This window comes from Trachemys scripta, chromosome 8 (assembly GCF_013100865.1).
Source record: "Trachemys scripta elegans isolate TJP31775 chromosome 8, CAS_Tse_1.0, whole genome shotgun sequence".
In the NCBI taxonomy this organism is placed as follows: Eukaryota; Metazoa; Chordata; order Testudines; family Emydidae; genus Trachemys; species Trachemys scripta.
The window spans coordinates 19974526-19996671 of record NC_048305.1 but is presented as its reverse complement, the minus strand read 5'-3'; the positions used below and the strand labels follow the sequence as shown (position 1 = coordinate 19996671).

General features: G+C 45.3%; 1 protein-coding gene across 1 annotated transcript in view; it reads left to right on the top strand.

The window, feature by feature from the left end:
• ERGIC1 (endoplasmic reticulum-golgi intermediate compartment 1) overlaps window positions 1-21531 on the top strand; it is a 96664-nt gene extending 75133 nt beyond the window's left edge. The window contains exons 6-10 of the mRNA XM_034778664.1: window positions 2109-2213; window positions 7814-7874; window positions 8374-8474; window positions 11213-11335; window positions 20394-21531. Of these exons, the coding sequence (XP_034634555.1) occupies window positions 2109-2213; window positions 7814-7874; window positions 8374-8474; window positions 11213-11335; window positions 20394-20501 (498 nt within the window). The 3' untranslated portion in view covers window positions 20502-21531. The remainder of the gene's footprint in view (window positions 1-2108; window positions 2214-7813; window positions 7875-8373; window positions 8475-11212; window positions 11336-20393) is intronic.
• The last annotated feature ends 615 nt before the right edge of the window (window positions 21532-22146 follow it).

Here is a 22146-nt window from a genome sequence, read left to right as displayed (position 1 = left end):
GCTTCATGTCCCTCCACCTCTCGGTGTGGATGTTGCCTGGCTGAACCCAGAGGAGCGGAACTGCTTGGATGAGGTCCAACAGGTTCTCCTGGGAAGCAGGAAGCCCTCAACCACACTGATTTACCTGGCCAAGTGGATGAGGTTTTCCCACTGGGCGTCCAAGTGTGGCATCTCTCCCTCATGTTCTTCCATACAGTCTGGCTTGGACTTCCTGCTTCATCTGAGGAACCAAGGCCCAGCACACACTTCCATTAGAGTGCATCTCGCGGCCATCTCTGCTTTTCACCCACCGATCCAGGCCAGACAGTGTTTTCTCATGACATGACGATCAGATTCTTGAGAGGCCTCGAGAGACTTCCCACAGGTACGGACTCCTGTCCCACAGTGGGGTCTTAACTTGGTCCTCTCTAGGCTCACCGGCTCGCCCTTTGAGCTGCTGGGTTCCTGCTCCCTTTCCCACCTGTCATGGAAGGCTGCGTTCCTGGTTGGCAAGACGGGTCTCGGAAATTAAAGCCTTGACCTCGGGACCTCCGTACACGGTCTTCTACAAAGATAAGGTTCAGTTGCGGCCCCACCCAGCCTTCCTGCTTCCCCCCTTCCATATGAACCAGGACATCTTCCTCCCAGTGTTCTTTCCCAAACCGCACAAGACTAGTAAGGAGAGGTGTCTTCACGCGCTGGATATCCGAAGGGCCTTGGCTTTCTTCTTAGAACACACCAAGCCTTTCCGAAAATTGACTCAACTCTTCATTGCTACAGCGGATAGGATGAAGGGTCAGCTGGTGTCCTTGCAGAGGATTTCCAATTGGATCACCTCATGCATAAGGACCTGTTATGACCTGGCGGGGGTTCTGCTGCCGCCGATTGTCAGAGCCCACTCGATGAGAGTGCAGGCGTCTTCGGCGGCCTTCCTGGCACTCATCCCTCTCCAGGACATCTGTAGAGCTGCAACGTGGTCCTGTGTCCATACGTTCACGGCTCGTTATGCCATCACTCAGCAGGTCAGGGACGACACTTGCTTCGGCAGAGTGGTGTTGCAATCTGCATGTCCATGAATTTCTACCCATCTCCAGGGGTACTGCTTTGGAATCACCTAATATGAAATGGACGTGAGCAAGAACTCGAAGAAAAGACAGTTACCTGTTCCGTAACTGGTGTTCTTTGAGATGTGTTGCTCACGTCCATTCCACAACCCGCCCTCCTTCCCCACTGTCAGAGTTTCCAGCAAGAAGGAACTGAGGGTGGGAGGACCTGGCGGCGCCCCTTATATGGCGCCATACAGGCGCCACTCCAGAGGGCGTCAGAGCCGGTCCCCTACAAATACTGCTGGGGGAAAAACTTCCGGCACCGGTGCACGTGGTGAGCAAACACACATAATATGGAATGGACATGAGCAACACGTCTCGAAGAACACCAGTTATGGAAAAGGTAACTGTCTTTTCCCCTAAATTAACAAAATAAGCCTGTTCTTGAAGGGGCTGGAAGCTGAAAATCTGACCAGTTTGTATGTACATGGAGCCTCTATCTCCTTATATTTAAAAAATAAATAAATCTGCTCCCTTTTATTCTAAATCTTTTTGAACAGAACAGTGCACTTGAGCAACACTACAATAAGACTAGTACCCATGACTTTTCCAGGCGGCTAAACAATAATGGGTCCATGTATAAGTGTGAGTGTGGGAGAAAAATGTTAGACGACAATTTTTTACCTCCGACAATCATGGATCTTCATTTCGATGGGGAAAGGGAAGGTGTGCCTTAGGTCTTGGGAACTGGAAATGTTGGGGTATGATTTTTTTTTAAAACATCTAGCAAGCTTATGGAATGTTATATAAGGGCACTTGGGTCTTGTATTTTGGGATGTAAGCTGATCTCCCCTTTATGTGCAGCATTACCTTCGCAGGCCAGGTGCATTATGGGCTTTCAAACCTTCTCTGAAACATCAAGTATTGGCCACTGCTAGAGTAGATGGGTCTATGATCTTATTCTTGTGGTCCTATTTTATGTTGCGATACCTAGTGATGCCTAAGGAAATAAAATATAGAGTCATGTGTTTCTTTTGTGTGTTTTTTTTTTTTTTTTTTTTTTTAATGATTGGCTGACTGCAGGTTCCAGGTAACTTTCATGTGTCAACACACAGTGCCACTGCACAGCCTCAGAATCCTGACATGACGCACATCATCCACAAACTCTCATTTGGAGATAAGTTACAGGTGAGTCCTTCCTCCAGGCCATCTTGTTGTCTTCAGGGGCAGAGGAACCAGTCTTCTTCTTTTTACTACATTTTGAAGCATTTTACAGAAGGGCTGAGTGTTGTGGGGAAGGGCAGGGAGGAGCTGTATTCTCATTCACAATAGAGAAGTTCAAATTTCTGTGGCTGTGTTTCATCTATAGATCTCACAGTGCTTTTGAAAAGATGGAAAGTAGCCCTATCCTTGCTGTACAGATGGTGATGGGAAATGGAGGCACAAAAAGGTTGTGATGTCACTGGCATCACTAGGAATAGAACCTAGGAATCCTGACTCCAGGTTCCCTGCTACAGCACTTGGCAAGTTGCTTTGAATATTCATTTTGCACATGTAGCTTCAGTTAGTGGCTTTGTGGAGACTAGGCATGTACATCAAGGGACTACAATACCACAGGAGTGGTAGTTGAGAGCATATGGTACTGCAACAAATTCTAGCCCCATATCACCCTTCCTTCCACTATGCTTCTAAGGGAGATCAAAGATTAGAAAGTGAGACATCTAGCAACTTCCCCCTTCTCAGAGGACAAATTGAGCGGTTGTTCAAAGCTGCCAGCCTACAGCTGGGGAGAAGGTGAATGTGTGCATTTGCCCTATGGCTAGGGTTTCACCTGGTATGCTGTATGTTATTACATCATTCCTGACTTCTTAATGGAGACAACTTTCAGCCCTGCACCTCTGTAACTTGCTTCCAGAAAGCTGAGTTCATAGGGATACAAAGGTGCGTGCACACACCTATTCCATGATTTACCCCCCCAACATGGCTTAAACAGAGCCTCTCTGTAATCCTAGTTCCTCAATACAGACATTTCATTACGCTGCTTCCTGTTCCACTCATGCCTGCTTACTCCAAAATCTTTGTAATGCTAATGAGTCTGAAGCATTGCTTTGTAGTCCTCTATTTCATTCTGCTCCTGCTTCCTTTAGGACATGTCTTATGTTGGAGCATTGAAATATTAGCATATTGATTAGTTGGTTTCATGTCTGTAAAGCATGAAAAATAAATTGTAACTTTAGTAGACCTGGTGGTTCACTATAAGAGGTAAGTGCTCATAGGGACTGCTGCTGACAGCATGGGAAACGTGTCCTATACAGGAATGTTATACGTCTTTGGAGAGTGTTAGCATGAATGTGGTGGGAAGGTTGGGCAATGGGAGGGCTTGAGCATGGAGTGGATCAGGCAAAAGATGTCTGATTGCAGACGTTGTGTCCCCCAGCATAGAAGTATTTAGCACATCATATAGTCTGCCACTCTCCCAGACATATCTGGCTATTGGTGTGTGCCATTACAAGTTGATTCAGAAATCTCATGCCTCTAAATAACACATGCTGTTCAGTCACCTCTATCTCTTCATGCATGTACGCGCACGTGCTGTTGGCACAGTAAGCAAAACCATGAGCTAAAGGGCATGTGACATGGGAGGAAATGTTCGCTACTCTGCTTCTAGCTAGACTGAGCAAGTACTGGTGAGAGCCACTGAGGGTACGTCTAAGCTGCAGCCAGAGTGTGCTTCTCAGAGCAGGCACATAGATGCACTAGTTCTGCTTGAGCTAGTGTGCTAAAAATAGCAGTGTAGCCACGGTAGTATGAACGGCAGCTCAGGCTAGCCAACCATGCACAAGCTCACCTGACCTCCTGGGTAAGCACTTGGGTGGCTAGCCTGAGCCACCGCCACAGCCACCCTGTTTTTTAAGCATCCTAGCTGAAGCAGAGCTAATGCGTCTGCACTGTGGGAAGCATACTCCCAGCTACATCAAAAGACGTATCCAGAGTGATTTCCTAAGGGTGTGTGTGTGGATTATTTTAACGTGGTCTGGATATAGGTGAGCTTTCTTTGTTCAATGTTTATTTTTGGTTTCACCTGCCTCTATCTTAGGGTATCTGCTGATCTAACAATGGGTTGAAGGGCTTGTCTGATTCCTTTGTTCCTTACTGTGTCATGGCCTGAAATGTGGGTTTTTCATAAACTCCAATTACAAAAACTTTCCCAGTTTATCCCTCAAGGGATCTCTCCACCTCCTTTTGCTGACAGACTAGGAGAATACTTATCCCCTGTCTCCAATAGTGAAAAGCCCACTGGAGTCTCAGAGGCTGTGCTACTTTAGGCTTCATTAACCTTTTCTACACTTCATCTCTGTAGTTCCTGCATTTGAAGTGCAGAGCTAAAAATGGGGTGGGGTGTTCTCTCCAGTATACTGGATGACAGCATGCTCTAGTTGTTAGAGCATGGGACTGGTGTTCAGTTAGGGTGACCAGATGTCCCGATTTTATAGGGACAGTCCCGATTTTTGGGTCTTTTTCTTATATAGGCTCCTATTACCCCCCACCCCTTGTCCCGATTTTTCACATTTGCTGTCTGGTCACCCTATGTTCAGTAGATCAGTGTCTAGTCACTTACCTGTATCATACAGATGTTTTGTGACCTTGGGTAAATCATTTAACAACTCTGTGCTTCGGTTTCCCTGTCTGCAAAATGGGGATATCTCCTGCCACCAGTGACTAGATTGGAGGGTGGCTGGGAAATGATGGTGGTACTCCTCCAAGCTGTGCCCATAAAATGAGCTCTGTCCACATGAGCCACCAAAATGAGACGCCGCTCACTGTAAATATGATTGTGTGGATCCTGGGGCTTAGCTTCCTGCCCAATTTGGGATGTGCGTCATGGGGGTGGAACCTTCCAGGCACCCCCTACTTGTGGCACAAAAATGAGACATCGCTCTCAGTAAACTGTGCAGGGCTGGGACCTTGCTCTTCTTGTTTACAGAGAAGAATGAAATAATTTAAAGGGTTTTTTTTGCATTGTAACTATGCCCTCTTGAACCCTCGCCTCGCAGGACATTATACCTAAAGCTTGTGGGTTTTTGACATTGGAAAAACTTGGGGAATGTTTTCCAGACACTGGACGTTTGCCCCCAAAGTCTGTTGTTTGTGCCTTGACTGTGTGCTGTTGTGCGTGGCCTCCTAGGCCTTGTCTGCACTAGGCAAACTTACAAAAAGTATCCCACCAGTTTTAGCACTGTTTCAGCTGAACTGTCATCAAAACAGATGACCACGAGAGTTCAGACAAGGATCTAGCAACCCATTCTTACTAATATTTTAGCTAACCCTTCTGAAAGCAAGTCTAATTGAAATAATGGTTTAAAGACTGGTCTGGCTGCTGGAACCTTGTCTAAACTACATTTCCTATTGGTTTTAATAGTGGCTCAAGCTGAATTGGTGGGAAACTTTTTGTAAATTTCCCTAGTGTAGACCAGGCCAAAGTACCAAGTGGATCAGAAGCAGGTGATATGCTACCCACTAAGATCAAGGACATTGGGGAACTTTTATATGTATAATGTGTCAGAACTATTATTGAGTGATAAATCTTGCCCTGGCCTTAACCTCATAGTTTAAACTTAACTCTGATGTCTTGTGTGTACCTCAGGAAGGGTTGGATGGTTCATGGAGTTATGTAATGCACAGACAATCCTCTGAAATAGATGTTTAGCTGAGCTCATCCCTTCTGAACTAGTTTTGAAGTACCACAGCTGCCTGTAAATATGCTGCGCTAAACCAGCATTCCATACACACATCCATGCTCCTATGCCTGCTAATCACACTTCCAGCTGCCTTGATTTTCCACCTCTTCAAGGTATTATGACATTGAAAACCACCAGGCATTCTGCTGGCATGTTGCAGTGGTGGGGCTTGATTGCACTGGTTCGTCGCTTGTAGTGCAGCCAGCAGCTCATGTAAATCGAGCATGTATGCTCCCTCACTGACATATGCTCCCTCTTTAGATTATGTAGAGATCACTGTTATTAGGCAGACTCTTGTCCTGAGCTGCCCCCAAAGTATCCCCTAATATGAGGACGCTTCTGCTTGACCATTAATTCCTTTGTGGAGTCACTTCAATGTGTGGCTCCTTTTGGAGAAGGGAGGTATTCCGAGTTGTCTTCAAAAAGTACCTGATTCTGCCAGGATTAACTGTTCAGCTATTAACGTGCTCTACCCTCTGAGCTGAAGCTTCAGGCTTCATTTTCCCTGCCAGGACTTGTACTGGATGTTGATGCTGAAGGAGTGGTTGGAAGAGCTGCTGTGTCATAACAGGTGCCATCTTTCAGATGAGACCTTAATGCCCCTTCTGCCTGTCTCAAAGGGCTTTCCTAGTAGAAGTTTGACTCCTATTGTATGTATCAAGAAGAGCTGGGGTTAGCCCTGTTGCCAAGTCAAATATTCTCCCTCTCTAGATAAACTTATGTCCAAGGATGTGTGAACTATAGCACAGAATGCTGTCTGTCTGCCTAGTTACTACACTGCTACTATCCAACTCAGCACTGTGTAAGCCTTTTGAGATACCAGCAGTCTGGAAGGCATTATAGAAAACCCATTTGTGCTTCCAGTTATATTTGTCACCTGCATGTTACCTGTTCCATCAGTTCAATTTGATGAAAAACAAGGAATTTGTCTTGCTAGAATTTTCTTTCCTAGGATATTCCATCATGCTGTGGAATAGTGATCAGGGAAACATGCCGTAGGACCAGGTGGATGTGTCCTATGCAGTCAAGTGCTTACAGCTGTTGGAAGGATGGTGGGTAATGCAAATTGGTGCAGTGACTTGTTAATGCAGTGAAAGCTAGAAGGACACAACTCTTCCTCCAAACAAAACTGCTTATCTGTTGTCTGTCAGTAATTTCCCGGCTCGTGGATATCTCTTCTCCTTCTGTATATCTTAATGTGGCATGTGTTACATTGCAACCCTCTGACTACAGTTGCAGGACTTCTGTATAGCTTTCACCATTCCAGAAATTTCCCAGATCAATCATTCTGTTGGTGGATGTTGGTCCTTGTTGTTTTCAACTAATTCCATTAGCCTCTACCTTAGAGGAGTGGGGAGTAATGGGGGAATCCAATTGATCTGTGGTGAGGGGTTGGGAATGCCTAACACTTGCGTGTCTGGAACCAACTGCTAAGGAATGGATGGCCTAGCTGGCATGTCTCCTTCCCATCTTCCAAGACATAGTGTGTGTTGTTTGTTCTAGGAATGCGTCTGAGTAGAAAGCAGGCAGCTCCAAGTTCTGCCCTGAATTTGAATCTTTAAAGTGTGACTCCTAGCAGGCTATAGTCTCTACTATCTATTTGCATGTGATAGAATGATGAGCGCTTGCTAGTGCAAGCTTTTATTCTCCAGCTGGGGGATTGATCCTAATTATGGGTTGATGACACCATCCACCAACGCAGACTGGTGTGCAATGGTGTCATGGTTTGCCATGGAGATTCACCTCAAAACTTCAGACTGACTTGTGTTTCCCCACCAGTCACTTCCAATCTGGGAGTGCTCCCTTGGCTGAAGCAATTTAGAGTGGACATTAATGTTAGATCTTTGGAGGTTGATCTTACAACCTCCCCAATTGGAGCCAAGCCTTGTGGTAATGGCCACTGAGAATAATTTGTGCCTTTTTCTCATTGGGTTGAGGCTTTGCATTTGGGAAGACTGAGTCAAACTGGACCCTTCAAAAGTGGGGAAGCAAAAGTCAAAAGCACCAAGTATGGAATATAACCACTGTATGTGTCTTCTCGCTCTCCAGGTCCAGAACATTCATGGAGCATTCAATGCCCTGGGGGGAGCAGACAAGCTCAGCTCAAACCGTATGTATTGTCAGTGCTTCTAGGGCTTAGCCAGCCCACTGATAGTGGGCAAAAGCAAAATGAAAACCAGGATATTAATGCAACACTGATTAGGGGGCCAGATAAGCAACCAAAGGGACCCAGGCATCAGTGAATGGGATTTCAATTCCCACCCCTGGCCCTAGGGAAGGCCTAGTCCACAGGGTCCTTTGCTATCTCCCTCTTGCACCCTGGGTTTTGTAGTCACTGGCATTCTCTGCAGCTCAGCTTGATTATGATCACCTGCTACAAGAGGGATTAGCTGGGTATCACATGGATTGTAGCAAGTCTGAGCAAGGGAGCTTATGGTATTTGCATCTGTATACTGCTCTTCTAACCCCCACCCACTTGCTACTGCTACCACCATTACCACCAAAATCACCCCTATCCTTTACTAATAGCTGTCATGAGCTTCCACCCTCCTTCTGGGGGCATGGACTTTTTCACTGGCTAATCTATCCTTTCCCTTTCTGACTCATAGCCCTTGCATCTCATGATTATATACTGAAGATAGTCCCCACCGTGTATGAAGATATGAGCGGCAAACAGCGGTACTCATACCAGTATACTGTAGCAAACAAGGTAAGGCTGGAGGTGACTGTTACGTAGTCTTGCCATTGGTGAAGAAAAACCCAATGAGTTCATAGGAAGCTCTTTACTTAAAACTCAGTCCATGGTATTGCACTCTGGTATAAAGCATTTGTGTTTGGTAGGCATGCAGTAGCCTCTGTTGGAAGAGTGAGGAACTGAATTGCTTTAGAACGAGGACTCTTGCAGTCATCTCTTCTACACTTAGCAGCAGCTACATTATAGTAGCATGAGAATTTTTCTCAGTGCCTGGTGCTAATTATTCTTTCTCTGAAGAATTGTTGCCTTGCAGCTGACTCTCTCCTATGTGTGCTTAACTGATTCAAGTCCCGACATATTGTACCGAAAACCTTCATAGCCTGAAGTAATTCTAGATCCTAATTCTCTTGCTAAAGGGGTTTCAGAGAGATTTATTGCCTGGTACTCTCTTGTTTTTACAGTGTAGAAACCTGGCAGGCCATTCCCATGACTGAATTGGGTGGGGGCTAATTATTTGCCCTTTAAAGAGCCTTAAGACTCTAAAAATTAACAATTATTTTAACGCAGAACAAATGTAATGCATTGTTTATGGGAGTGCTGCCCTTTGCTAGTTGCTCGAAATTGGACAGGGTTGTTGCTCTTCGTGTCTGTGGATGTCTGTCCAGGACATCTCTTGATTGCATTGGCCCAGTGGAGCATCGAGTGGCTCTTACTTCCCTTCAGACCTTTCGCATGTGGATTTATTGTCTGCTCTACCTGAGGGTTCTGAGGCTGCCATTCTGCTAAAATATCCACTCATTTATTATGCTCTCATGAGCTGTGCCAAGACTAGCAATAGTCTCCTGTGCTTTCTGGTTGTGCTGTACAGAGTGTCCTGAGGGTTTGGATAGCTTTCTCTCTCTGGATAGAATGTATTTGTTCTGTTTTAATGTTACAACCACTCTTCTGATAAGACTCTCTTGCAACACAAGTTCTGAAATTAATTGGGAAAACGTACAGCCTGAGCTGCTGATCTTGATACTTCAGTGAGCAGGATTGCAATTGGGGCCCTCAGCCAAGACTGAATCATCGGGACTGTGTTGCTGAGGGCGGAGGGTAAGGAAGGAAAAAATGAGGTCAGTTCTGTCAAAACTGTTCTTTTCATAACCAGAGTGCAAGCAAATGGAGCTGTGTCTGCATTTTCTGTGCATTTTAAAAAGGTTTCTGATTACTGCCTCTGCTCTAAACTCCCATGCTGATAAGAGGGAAGCAGGAATCGGAAGGAAGTCTTTGGAATAGTCTGGCATAGATGACCTAGCATGAGGTGGTTCTCTACCATGATGGTGATGTGTGTGAACTGTCTGTCTCCTCTCCCATGTTATCTCCTAGATCTTCTGTTTCCTCTCCACCCAAAGCCACCACTACAGTTCTGGCATCAACCAATTAGTTTTGCTAGGAGCCCTTAAAATATGCTGGTATGGGTCCCCCTCCTATTCTATCCATTGAACTTCAGTCCACCGACTGTGGAAGAGACTTCAAAAGGGAGGAAAAATCCCAGTGGGGTTGATGGAGCACAATGGTGCTGCTTCAGTTGGTTCCCTCTCCCTTTGCTGAGAGGAGATCATCCTGTTAGTGTTGTACCTGTGGACATGCCTTTGTTTGTCCTTCATCCACCTCTCTAGGGTTGTTGTTGTCCCTACCACCTGAAGAGTTGGGTCTATCAGTCAAAAGTGGCACACTTGTCACAGGGATAGGGAAGGGGTATCTGCTGAAATAAGGGCTGGAATGTGCAGGGCATGCTCAGGCATTTCTTAAAGGTTTGTTGTATCCCAAAGCCAACTCTCCTCCTCTACTTGTTTGTCTGTCTGCTCATATCAATGGCTGGTATTTATCTTCGTGTTGAGGGCACAGTTAAAATATACAGCAAAACAACTAAATATTTTCTTGGTAAGACCTGATAGAACTAAGATGTATTTCCAAAGCAGGTTTTAGAAATCCCTTTCACAGTGCTGATTTCTCCATAACGGTGGATGATCTGGAGAGCTGCCCTTTGGCTGATACTTCACATGTACCTGCTCTATAGGAAGTGGATTAAAGGGTCCTGTCCACAGTGGAGCTAAGAGTCTCTCTGCTGAACAGATTTAAAATGGTGTTTGCAAACTCTGTGCTACATTAGGTCCCCTCCTTGCCTAGAGCAAGTTTCTTAACATGGTTTAAACACAGCTCTGTCCTATTTGCACTGGGCAGGCAAAAAGTGTTAAAAACTGTTTTTACCCCAGTGTGGATGAGGCCTCAGACACAGGAAATGCTTTGTTCTGAATGCAGGGGGCAGGCCAACAAGCTGGTGTAAGTCAAATTCCCTTTGTATTGCTTAACTTACCAGTGGGTTAGCTGCAGTTTTTAATATTAATAGTGCTAGAACTCTATCTACAACCACTTGGAAAATCCCTGTATCCACTAGGGGCTGATCCAAAACTGTCTTTTTTCATTGACTTCAGTGGGCTTTGGATTAGGGACATACTGAGTGGCATTTTTTTGTTCTGTGCCACATCACCAGGCAGTCAGTATTGTTATTTATAGTCATTCAGAAATGAACAAGTTACTCTTCTTAGTGTAATCGTTATGGGTAATTACTATCTCCTGATAGTATGTTGCAATTTTCCCTGATAGGAATGAGGAGAAGCACAGTGGGAAGGGAGTCAGTTCTGAGATCAACTTCTTTGAAATAAAATTGCTAATGCTTTCTGCCTTCCTCTCCCCACTCTCTTTTCCAGGAGTATGTTGCCTACAGTCACACTGGCCGCATTATCCCCGCTATCTGGTTTCGCTATGATCTGAGCCCCATCACAGTGAAATATACAGAGAGGCGGCAACCTTTGTACAGGTTTATCACATCGGTGAGTTACTTTAAGCCTGTGACTCTTCCTTCTTGCCCTCTCCTGCTCTTCCCGTGGCCTCCTTGCCCAATCTGGGAACTGAGTTCCTGCTTCAGAGTACTATGACGTTTCCTGAGAGTAAAGCTAAGCTCCGCCTTTGCCTTAGCCAGTTCACACGTATCGAAATTGAAGGAAAAAGTGGAGCATCCGATAAGAGAGAACCAACCTTTGATGGTTTGATTTAACCGCTTTGGCATAAAAGAAAGACAAATAGCATGGGTACTGCTAGTGCAGGATATTTGCCCCTTGGGTTGGGAGGGAAGGGAGGCACACTGGCAATATGCCAGGAACATGGGGGCAAAACCTAACTAATACATAATAAGAGCAGATTGCAGCAGACCTCCTCTCTAATAATGGGACCTAGCATGTACAGACTATAGGACCCATCATGCTATGTACCTTGGCTACTCAGAAAAATGTGTAGCATTACATACTAGGACATATAAGCTCCACGTGTCTATGATAAACTGACTGAAATAACCTGACTTTGGTGGCGCCCAAGACCTGTACTTTGGAACTGGGGTCTGAATATTTGAATTGTAAACATAAATGGTGCTTTATCAGTTGTGCTGTGCTCTGTCCCTAGGAGGTTTGTTTTTTGGAGTTCTCAATAAACAGTCAATCAGCTTTAGAGATGGATCAAAACACCCCCAAACTCTGAGGCAGAAGAGTTGAGATCCAGAACTTCATGGTTTGGGCCCTTCTTTAATTAGCATGTCTGCCTGGTCTCAAAGTGTGGTCAATAGGTTAAAACATTAGGGCTTACTAACCTGGTTGCTAATGCTTCTTGCTGTCCTTCTCCCTCCCAAATTATGGTCCCATGTTCTTTTCTTTTTGGGGGAGGCAGGTAGCATGGTTTGGAACCAGGGACCAGTCCATACTTCAGTACTCTGCACTGCTGTTCACTGTCATGTCTGTTTGCTTGTTGCTATGAGGTCATCTCGTGGTTGGGAACAGCTGTAGCATCTGTGTTAAATAAAACACTGTGCTTGAAAATTGTGTAAGCAGCTGGTGGGGACAATGTTCCAGCCACTTCTCTTTCCTCCCGACTACCACCAAATTAGCCTCCCAGGTTTCGGTGGCTCCATTTGGGCTGTTCTGTGTTAATATTTGTTGAGTTGAGACCTGCGGGTAACAGTACATCCTGTCACTTGAGGGTGACTGATGTAACTTGTGTGTCAGACCTTTTGCAATTACCTACCATGCAGATCTTTGCTATATCAATGGGACCCTCTGGCCAGGATGCAGTTCCAGGTCATGTCCCCTTTATGTTTATCTAGGTTGAGAACTCCAAGCTTTGGTTTGATCCCCTGTGTGTGCATGTGCTGGCTTCTTAGGTTTCTCGATGCAGGTGTGGGGAAGCTTTGTGAAAGGATCAGGGAGAGCAGGGTTGCTGGGGATTAAGATGCCTTGGTCCTCAGTTTTCTTGTCCTATCTCAATGACACACTCTGATCTGTTGTCATTTCCATCATTCTAGCTCTTACTAGTAGTATTACCAGCCTGGCCTTCTGCATCATGATTGCCCCGGGGACTGGCTTGTCGTCACTGGCATGCTGAAGCCACAGCATTCTGATCCAACAGAAGATTATCTGCTTGTGGCAGCTGGAGTTATTGTTGAGTGGGGCAGGCTTCGGAAACCCCTAGGCTCTTGCTATTCAGCAGATGCTTGGTTAAAAACCACAGAAGGGGGCTATGGAGGGAGCACCTGCCCATTCCATACTGAGCAGCCTGTTTACTAAACTATGCTCACACAACCGTCACAAAAACACTGTAGTACTGAAATATGTTCTTGGAGGTGTAGCTGGGAAAAGACTCTTTTGGGCTGTGAGAGGCTTTGGCAGGGTCGTAAATGTAAACCTGTTTGTTACCACAAAGGCAGCTGAATTTTTAGTTTCTGAGTCTGTGGGAACCCTAAGCATGGGTGTCTGTTGGGAGAATGATGTAGCTGTTGAATGTTGGGTGCTAAGGGCTACCAGCTGTGTGTAGGGAGGTGCTGGGAGGTCAGGTCAGAAAGAAGTGTTGGGACTATGCAATATAGTTCCAGTGGAGCTCCCCATCAGTTGTGAGCTCCCCTCGGTGGTTAGCCAGAGAGCAGCCTTTTAGTACACAGGGTTAGCTCTGTGGGAGGAGTAAACAGGGAGAGTTACAAAGGAGCAATGTAGGAACCCCCAATCCCAAGGGAAGATTAGGAAAAGATTCCATAGTATTAGAGGGCTCTTCATTCTAGCAGGCAAAGGCATAAGAAGATCCAGTGTCTGGAAGTCAAAGCTAGAAAAGTTCAAACTGGAAATATGGTGCAAATTTTTAGCGGTGATAGCAATTAAGCATCAGGACAGCTTATTGAGGAGTGTGGTGGACTCCCCATCACATGAGCTCTCTTAGAAAAACTCCCAGTTTTGATTTAAATACATATGCACTAGTTCAACAACAAGTCATTAAGCTCAGTGCAGGGATTACTGGATGCAAATATATTGCCTGTTTTATGGAGGAGCTCAGTCTACATGATTACAATGGCCCCTTCTGCTCTTAAAATCTGATCATGAAGAAACCCTGAAGATCCTCAGTATGGTATTTCACTTTGGGAAGAGAGAGCCATGTTGCCATTGCCCTTCTTTCATGTTCCCCTCATTATACCCATGCAGCCTTCTGTTACCAACAACTGCACTGTAGTCCCCTAATCATATCTGTTAAAACTCTAATGTGCTGCCCATGTTATCACTGGATGATCTCTCACTGTTGTCTCCCTCCTCCCTTACTCCCCTTCCTTTATTTGTCTTCCCCCTTGGTGGGGTAGGCGTAAATATCTCCTTAAGGCAGCTACTGATCATTTTATCTATAAAGCTCCTTTGCACCCATGGCACTACACAAATAAATAATAGTGTGGTGCCTGCTTCCCGTGAATCCCACCATAGAACGGGACTCTGAGCACATATTAGAACCTCACTGATGGACTGTCTGACAAATAAATTACATATCACTTCTGTATTGACCCAGAGAGACCTTGTGTGTCACCTCTTTTGTTGGTCACAGCAAGCTCAAAAGCTGTGTGTGTGCTGGGAGGCAGAGTGCAAACAAATGCCAGGTGTGTGTGAGTCATAAGCACTCAGCGGTACAGAGCTGTGCAGATTAATATGTATTTTTCTGTGGGGGTTTTTTCCCCCTTGCGTGGTGGCACTAAAGTCAGATTTTCCTACCATCTGATGCAAACTCTAAAAGCATTTTTTTGTGGTGTAAAATCTCCTGTCAGCTGATTCCCTGTGGACTGAAATAGCCAACCACCTCAGCTGTCACTTTCCCTGAAAAGTCACCATGCGTCACATTGGCAAGGGAGGGGGGCAGAGTGCGAAGAGTGTACTCGCTCCCCAAAAATATGAATTAAGTCTCCGACAGGTGCTCTGGTTTCTGAGGCTTTCATCTGCCAGAATGCCAGCTGTGCTGCAAGAAACACATCACCCGGGCCCACCGTCATTGAGGCATCTTGCTGTTTCACTGAGCTCATAGGACACAAATATCATTGGTTATAAATATGTTTATAAATGAGTGATTTCTTCCCCACTGCCCTCTCTCATCATTAGTCTATCATTAGAGCTGTTTATTACTGTAACAAACTCCTTGCCTAACTCAGCCACTGCTGCTCGTCTGTGTGGCGTACCAGTGGGATTTGTTCTGTGGCAAATCGGATATGGTGCAATAGGCCCAAATCGGGGTTGGCTCCCTCCCAGGGAAGTTGCACAGCTAACTTCCCTATAGCTGCTGACCCATTGCCCTGAAGCTTTAAATAATCTTATTCCATTTTCCCATCCATCTCTAGGATCCGGCACGTGTCCAAATCCTCCCTCTTCCTGAGCAAATGAAGCATTGCAAGTTTGTTCACCTTTCACCAGCTCCAAGAGTCACTATTGTTCAATGAGCCACCCCAGGCTGCACTCTGAATGACATACAAAAAGACTACGTTAAAAGAATATTAAGGTTGCAAAGGCAAGCACACATAAGTTAGAAACCTTAGCAACTTTAATTTGGGCCCCTTGTGTGTATGCATTATTATACAGTCTTTCATTACATGATCACATACTATTTTTACTGCCTCATTTGTTGCCCAGGATGGATGGTGCTCACTGATGGGATATCTATTCAATATTTCTTTTTATCCCCATCGTTCTGGTCTGACCCATGACTTATTTACTGCATACAATTTAAACCTAGCACTGAATACAAAATTATTAGTTTCCTCATGGGCTTTTCGATGGTGCTCATCATTTTAGTATTGAATGCTTCACAAATATTTATTAATTTTATCCTCACAACATCCCTCTGTAGCAAGGTTGGTATCAACCCCATTTTACAGATGGGGAGCTGAAGCAGTATAAAGGAGATATATTGATATAAAAGAGATATGAAGGCCAAACTTGTCTACTAATTTTGGATCCCTCACTAAGACACACAGGGCCTTACTTTTCAGAGTACTTAACATTTTAGATGTTCACAAAACAGTTTCTATTAATTTTAGCCACAGCTGTGAGCACTCAGCACTTCCACAAATCAGGCCCCAAGTGATTCAAGGTGGGCACTCAGAAAATGAGGAAACACAGCTAGTGGCCCCCTGTGAAAAGTTGGGTTGTGACTTGCCCAGCATCACATAGGAACCTCTGGTAGAGGCAGGGATAAGAATCCATTTCTCCAAGCTGGCATTTGAATTCCTTAACCATAAAACCCACTACTTATTTTTTCTTGTAGTCCCCTGCCTCATTCACCGCACACTTTGCAACTTCTGTAACAAATGAAGCAGGCGGGGCCAACAGTCTCATTCACTAGACAGCCCTGATTCATTCCTGGAACTCCATCCATCCTGTGCCTGAATGAGGCAGGAGTCTTGTGAAAAATAGAATGTGATCATGTAATTAAAAACTATATCAAATATATATATATTTGATATATATGCAGATAGAGTGGGCGGGGGGGAATTAGGGTTGCGTGAGCAACCTTAATGCTGCTGTTTCCTAATTTTTGAGTATGTGACTATTAAATTTAAGTGTTCTTTTAACATAGGGTTTTTCATGTAATTTCCCACATTTTTCAAAAAGCAATTTGGAAAAAAAAAACATGTAGAACCATATTGACCCTTTCCAACATGGGCCATCGGCACAATTGGAACCATTAGTTCCACAGTACAGACATCTGCCCTTTAAGCTAATTAAGTGATAGATGATTATGACCTGCTATTGCTGTGTGGACCAGCTACTAGAATGTGATGAGACACACTGTATTAGTGGTTTTACAGGTATTTGCCAACAGAGGAATATTGGGACTCTGGAATCCAAGGTTCTGGAGAAGAATATGCTCTAGTAATTACGGATTCTTCTGATTCTGCCCCCTAGCATGTCCCCAGCCCTCCCCAAATTGTTCTCTTCTGTCACATTCCTCCTCTGCTCCTGCCTTCACTTTAATCCTCTACCCTCCCCGGGTCAGGTTTCCTTCTTCTCCACGCTGCCTGGGCACCAGCAGTGGGAGTACTGAGAGCACAGGAAAGACAGTCACCATGGTCTCAGTTCCAGTGCTGGGCATCACAGTGCCCCCCAATAGCTATGAGGAGCAGTTGCAAAGAAAGTCCTGCTCAGCCCCAGGCCAGAGAATGCTGTGAGGTCTGGGCGGGGTGGAGTATGCTCAGCACGATTGCTACAGAGCTCTGTGGGGATGGAATGTTCAGAGAATTTTGCTGTCAAGCTCTTAGCAAACTTCTAGTGAGAAAGTACAATTGGTGATTTTCCAAGGCTTAGAATTCAGACAAATTGGGTACATTTTCATAGGACACCAAGAAACACCTCTGACTTCCAAGGCAACTCTCCTGTGAAATTTCTAGTCCTTGCTCCAAAGCATGAAGGAACTAGAGCTTGTCAGTGAAATAGTTGTGAGTTTAACACTGGAAAAACATTTTCCCCTAAGCTTGTTTTTCTTTCCTTTTGTGTTGATTGATTTAATTAATTAAATAATTCAGCCTGAGTTAGACACCCAGTGTAGCAGGGTGGTTACCCGCTCCAGCCCTGACAGGGCTGGGAGAATAGCCCAGGCTGAGTGGGAAGCAGGCTCAGTTAGGGCCATGCCCCAATTAGGACCCAGCTGGCCCTATAAAGGCTTCAGCCAGGAGCTCAAGCAAACACTTTCTCTCTGCCTTTAGAGGGAGAAGGGCCTGACTGCTAGGGAGCATACCTGGGTACCTAAGGTGCAGCAGGGCTGGGGGAAGGCAAGAGGAGCTGGGGAGCTCCGGCCTGGAAACCCCCCAGGCTGCAGGCCTAGGGTAAGGCCAACTGAGTACTGGGTTGCAAAGGGGCAGCCCACGGGTAGGCAGAGGCAGCAGGTCCGAACCCCTTTGCCTGTGATGAGTGGCTGATACTGCAGTCTGCTCCAGTGAACGGGGGCTAGATGGAGACTGGGCAGTAGCCAAGACTGAGGCGAAGTGGGGATAGTGGGTGGGGGTTCCCCTGGGAGGGGGAGACCCAGAACTGTGGGGGTATTGCTGGGGGCAGCACCCAGAGAAAGGGGCACCAGGGTCTTGGGAGGGACCCGGGGCCAGGGGCAAGGTGGATCACCGGCCTGCAGAGGACGCTCCAAGGCTGGCAGAGCTAATTCCTGGAGACAACCAGCAGGAGGCGCCGCAGGGGTGAGTCCCGCACGCTTACACCCAGCATGGGAAAACTTCAGCCTGAACAGTTAGTTTGGCAAAGTCATAAACAACTGAAAATGGGCTCTTACAATGGAAAGTGTTAGGTAGCCTTAACTATTGTGTCGCTGCCAGCTCTATCTCTTATTAGTCTCCATCCTTTACGAGCTGAACAACACACATTCGCCCTGCATTGCAAAATGCTCTACAATAAATAAGGGAAGGCAGACTGCTATGGATGATAGAAAGCTGCAGCGGACAGATGTTGTGTGGTGACTAAATTAAAAGTCGGCTTGCCAGAATTTGATTTTTATTTTTTTGTAAGTTCAGTGGCTGATGCAGATTTTTATTTTTAATCTTTTCTGATTGATTGAACATTTATTTCAAATCAGTCAGTTTCACAGCAGTGCTGCAGGGGGCTCCCTGTGCAACCATGGTGGGGCATTGATAGCGGGACTGCAGGGGGCCATGACAGCAGGGCTGCAAGGGGCACCCTGCAGGGCTAGTGGCTCTGGATCCCTGCAAGCACAAGGTGCGGGAACGGTTGCAGTCCTGGCAGGGCAAAGCGGAGGTCGAGTCCCTGGCCACAGGGGAGGCCATCCTGCTGTTGAATGGCTCCTCCCTGGGGATAGCCCCCCACGCTCCCAGCCAGTGAGTGAGTGAGTGGGGCCATGACAGCTTGGCGGTAGGGGGCTCTATGCTTGGCGGTGGGGCCAGTGTCACTGGATCTTTGCAGGCACAAGGTGCGAGGGAGGCTGCATTTGCTGATTGTTACCGATGGATATTTTAGAGTGTCAGGTGAAATTGACTTTTACTGTCAACTAACCATTTATATCAAATCCTGCCACGCCTAGTTAAAAGCCATCATGCTAAAGTTAGTAGGTGGGGAATGGGGGATTTAAGAGCCATAAGGGAGAAGAGATTTTTTTCTGCTGAGATTTGAAAATAGCTGAGTCTATGAAGCAGAGCAAGGCTGTTTCAGTCAATAAGAGTTGCATTAGGAAAGGCTATTGTACCATCAATTGTAAGACTATAGAAGGACAGAACACCAAAGTGAGGTGTGTGTGTGGAGGGACAGAATCACCACCAGGCCAGTGAGTCAGCAGGAAGGGAGAGTAGTGAGATTCCAGAGGGCTACTCTAAGTAGAAGATGATCCAGAGGAAGACAAGGTGGATGAGGTAGTAACTTAATTGGACCAAGTTCTGTTGGTGAGCGAGACAAGCTTTTGAGCTACACAGAGCTATTCTGGTTACCTGGTTGTCTCGCTCACCAGCAGAAATTGGTCCAATAAAATATATTGCCTCACCCACCTTGTCTCTTTAATATCCTGGGACCAACATGGCTACAGCAACACTGCCTACATCCAGGGGAAGAGACATTCATACCACAGAATCCTGAAAGTTAGAGCTGGATTTATGATGTGACAAGTCTTTCCCGTTCCTTGGGGGCCAATGCAGCATTGTTCCCTGTGGCACATTTTTTAGTGTTCTGTCCAGACGTATTTAACGTGTGCTAAGTGATAGAGTTTCTGCCACTGTCTTGGAAGGCTGCTCAGATATTTGTCTCTGGAATAGTGGCAGAGTATGGGAAGGGACAAAGGAGAGACAAATAAAGAGACTTTATTAGACATTTGAGATGTGCTGTACTTTTTATTGGAACATATGATAGAAGCTGGTGCGTCAGATTCCTTTGCCTTAAATTCTTTTCTTCCTTGTGCTAGTATATTCACGCTCTCTGAGATGGGCTGGGGAACAGTGAGGGCATGCTTTGGAGCTCCCCTATATAGTAGGTGCACATTTCAAAAGCAATGACTGATGTGTCCTGATGTCAGCACTGTGATGAATCCTTGGAGTATTTCTTGGGGTAGCTACTGGATTAAAATGTAGCAGATTTAAGCTATTTTAAATGGTCTTATACATGGACCTGGAGTATGAAGGGGCTGGGTACTTACTCAAGTAGATAACAGAAGTAGGGGGTTCAGACAAAGTGGGATCAAGGTACACTCCAGAGGAAAATCCAATTGTATTTGTGATACTGGGGATAAAGAGGGGACTCTTGTAAGTACACACCAAATGAGTGACATTGTGTTTAATGTGGTAACTTCATCCTTGAGTAGGGCTGGCAGAGAGAATGGGCTAATAGTGTTGTGAAGAAGTTCCTTTTCCCTTCAACAGGACTGGTAGTTCCCATGCCTTGACATGTAACCATCTCCCCAGCATTGATCCCCCTCAAAATAACCCATTGACTCCATCAAGTACAATAACTGTAAGCACTTACCTTTTCTCTGGGTTTCAAGCTGTGTGAAGGTCTGTCTTATCATCAACAAATCCCTAAACTCTCTCTCTCTTTTTGTAAATTTCAGATTTGTGCCATTATTGGAGGAACGTTTACTGTAGCTGGGATCCTTGACTCGTGCATTTTCACAGCCTCTGAAGCCTGGAAGAAGATCCAATTAGGGAAAATGCAGTAGCGATGAAACCATTATTCAAGGCTCCAGGGGCAGGAGTAAAGAATGAGAACCCCCCACACACACACACCTGTTTCTTCTATTTGATTGAATCAATACATTATTCTTTAGTCAAGTTATTTGGTGAAGCTCTTTTTTCAACAAATCAAAAATCTGTCTACATTTCAAAGCTCTGAGACATCAATCCCCTCCTCGCAAAAAACCCCAAAAGGTTTCTAATGTAGAAATTGCATTTATGAATTAACTCTCCAGGATCCTATAGAGTAACACTAGTGTCAGGAGGGTCCCTTATGTAGGGTTTGCAAAGATATGTGAATTCTCTTCCAGCTCTTTCATGCTATTGGAATTGCATGACTAGACAATCATGTATTTTATAAGGCAAAATTACGTATTAGAAGAAATTCTACCCACAGTGCCAAAAAGAGTGATGTCCATTGATGAAGAATGGAAAGTGTTTAGTCCTCATAGCAATCCAAAGGAGAGAGAGAGGCAAAAATGACTTCAAGGTGTTTTCTTTTTTTTTGAAAAGCTCCTCTGTAGGTATGACCTGGTCTAGATGAAATGAGCAAATATGATTAAACCTTTCCCCAACCACCTTCTCCTGGGTAAACTATCTGTAACTGGGGAAGGGGACAGCCTCTCTTGTACTCTTTTTGGATGTAAAAATATTTTCATTTCTTCCCAATAACTGAATATCCAGTCTTGTGTTTACAGATGGCCAAATTGAGTAACACTATTTTATGTTGCCTTTTGTTTTGAAGGGGAATAGTTGTCATTGCAACACTAGCTTTGTATCCTTTTCTCCTGCCTATTTTAAACACAGACCACCTAGTTTGGAGTCTGCAATTTGATTTGATTTATTTGGAAAGGGTCACCCATACTACTTGTTCATAGAAATGCTGTGCTGTTTTGGGTGGATGTACACAGCTTGATGCCTTGTGCTGTCTGTGTATGTGATGCACACCTGTAAAAACAATAAGCCTGTCCTTTGGAATTTTGAGGTGCCTGCATTCCCAGCACTTTTTTTAATAAACTGAACCAGCCCTAGACTGGCAGTTACTGAAGTCCTCTGTCTACTCACAGAGACCGCTCAGGCAGTAATGGGGCAAGCTTTCCTCACAGACTGGCTCCTGCCAGTATTCCTAAACCCTAAGCATGAAAGGGTAGCTCAGTTTCCAGGCCCTTCATTTAATTCTTGACCTGTCTGAGACCTCCAACAAATGGGAGTATGAGAGGAGACTTTCTGTCAGATACAGTTTGTATGTGATGTGAACATCAGTCAGTCCACTGGGAACTGGACTTACCCACCATGTGTTCTCCATATGCCCCTAAACATCCCTTCAATCCTTGCACAATGTGTGAATTGCATGACCTGAGGGTACACACATTTTGGGTGTTCCCGGGTGGCTGCAAATCATAAAACAATAAACCCCAAGTGTGTCAACTTTACAGATTCTGGAACGGGTTAAGGCTTTCTTTGGAGTAGTGTCTATTGTCCTTAGCCCTCTTCTGAAGGTGAAAGTGTCCAAATAGAACATTGTAATTATATGCATCTTGAATAGTCCACATTGATGCAAGAGTCAGAAACATTTCAATCTGCCCAGTATGTGTCTGTTGAAATTGTCTCATTGCTTTAGAAGTAGGGAAG